This window comes from Pteropus vampyrus, unplaced genomic scaffold, assembly GCF_000151845.1.
Source record: "Pteropus vampyrus isolate Shadow unplaced genomic scaffold, Pvam_2.0 Scaffold32, whole genome shotgun sequence".
Lineage (NCBI taxonomy): Eukaryota > Metazoa > Chordata > Mammalia > Chiroptera > Pteropodidae > Pteropus > Pteropus vampyrus.
This window is the reverse complement of record NW_011888813.1, coordinates 748,573-749,855: the sequence shown is the minus strand read 5'-3', so window position 1 is coordinate 749,855 and position 1,283 is coordinate 748,573. Positions and strand designations below refer to the sequence as shown.

Here is a 1,283-nt window from a genome sequence, read left to right as displayed (position 1 = left end):
CACTGCTAGTGTAAGTGGCACCTACTGAAAGAAGACCCTGTAGCCTATGTGGAGGAACATTACTTTGAATTTTTGTTCAGGTTTTTAATGAACTCGAGTATTCTCAATTCATGGTCAGTCAGTGCTTAGGAGTCCTCCAGGACTCACGCTGAAACAAAGAAGTGGATGAGAGCTGCAAGTTCAGAACAGGGAGGAGTGAGGTGCTGAAGCCCACCACTATGAGAGCTTGTGGCTTAGGCATACACTTGGGTATAGATTCCCTCTTCTTCCAGGACAGGGAGCCAAATTGATTGCTATTTGTCACCGCAGGAGATGGTGGCTTGAAAATGGACTTGCTAGAGGGCCTTGAATCTCTGCAGTTTGAGTATGGGATGGAAGAGGAAGACCGCAGCTGGCTGTATTTGCAGGGGCGTTCTCGGGGGCTTATGATCAAGGCCTGTGCCCACGCAACCTTCTTCTGCAAGCTCCTCTGTAATTTGAGGTAAGCTAGTTCTCCAGGGTCAGACAGATGCAGAAGAATCTCACTGTGGAGAATCTAAACGACTTAAACTTTATATATTGGAGGATAACTTTGGCAAGGGGAGTGTCTTTCTATCTTTTCCAACCCACCACAGTCAATTACTCCTGGTCTAAAAAACACAAAGGAAATGTATACCAGGGCCCTTTGGCTGTGGTTTTGTAATAAAGCATGGATTAGTGGCGATTTCCTTTCAGTGGGTAGCTCGATTAGATGATTGATTCATTCATATATTCATTCATTCATTCACTCATCAAGAGGACTAGCTTGTCTTCCACAGCTACTAACATCTAGCCATTCCATGGCTATTGGCTGAAAATAGAATCAATTCCTCATTTGGAGGCTGAGCTAGTAGTGGAATGCTCCTTCACAAGAAAGCTACCTGGGACTTTGGGGGTCCCCCTATGGCCAGATGAGTTGCTTGAAACCAGGAATACTGATTTGCAAAGAAGCTTTCAGGTCAGTCCTGACTTCTGATATCTTTGTACAGTGTGGCTTCAGAAACTTAAATAGGGGGCATGTAAGAGCCAGGTACCTAGGACTAAGCTCCTGTATTCTGTAACTCTAGGTCATTCTTGGAGCATTTGTCTCCAGCTCAAGTCTACTTCTCACTTTTCTTTTCTCTGAAATTAGATTAACTCCTCAATGGTGGGACCAGATCTGATTGAACATGTTATGGATACAGTATATACCCAAGGAGGCAGGCCACTCAATGAGTTTGCTGATTGGCTGATTGATAAGGATGCACAGACCTATTGGTTGCATC

At 44.6% G+C, this 1,283-nt stretch overlaps 1 protein-coding gene across 1 annotated transcript in view; it reads left to right on the top strand.

Moving 5' to 3' along the window:
• Positions 1-320: 320 nt before the first annotated feature.
• Positions 321-1,283, top strand: part of NOXRED1 (NADP dependent oxidoreductase domain containing 1) — an 11,686-nt gene continuing 10,723 nt past the window's right edge. Inside the window, exon 1 of the mRNA XM_011357144.2 lies at positions 321-483. Coding sequence (XP_011355446.1) covers positions 327-483 — 157 coding nt within the window. The 5' untranslated portion in view covers positions 321-326. The remainder of the gene's footprint in view (positions 484-1,283) is intronic.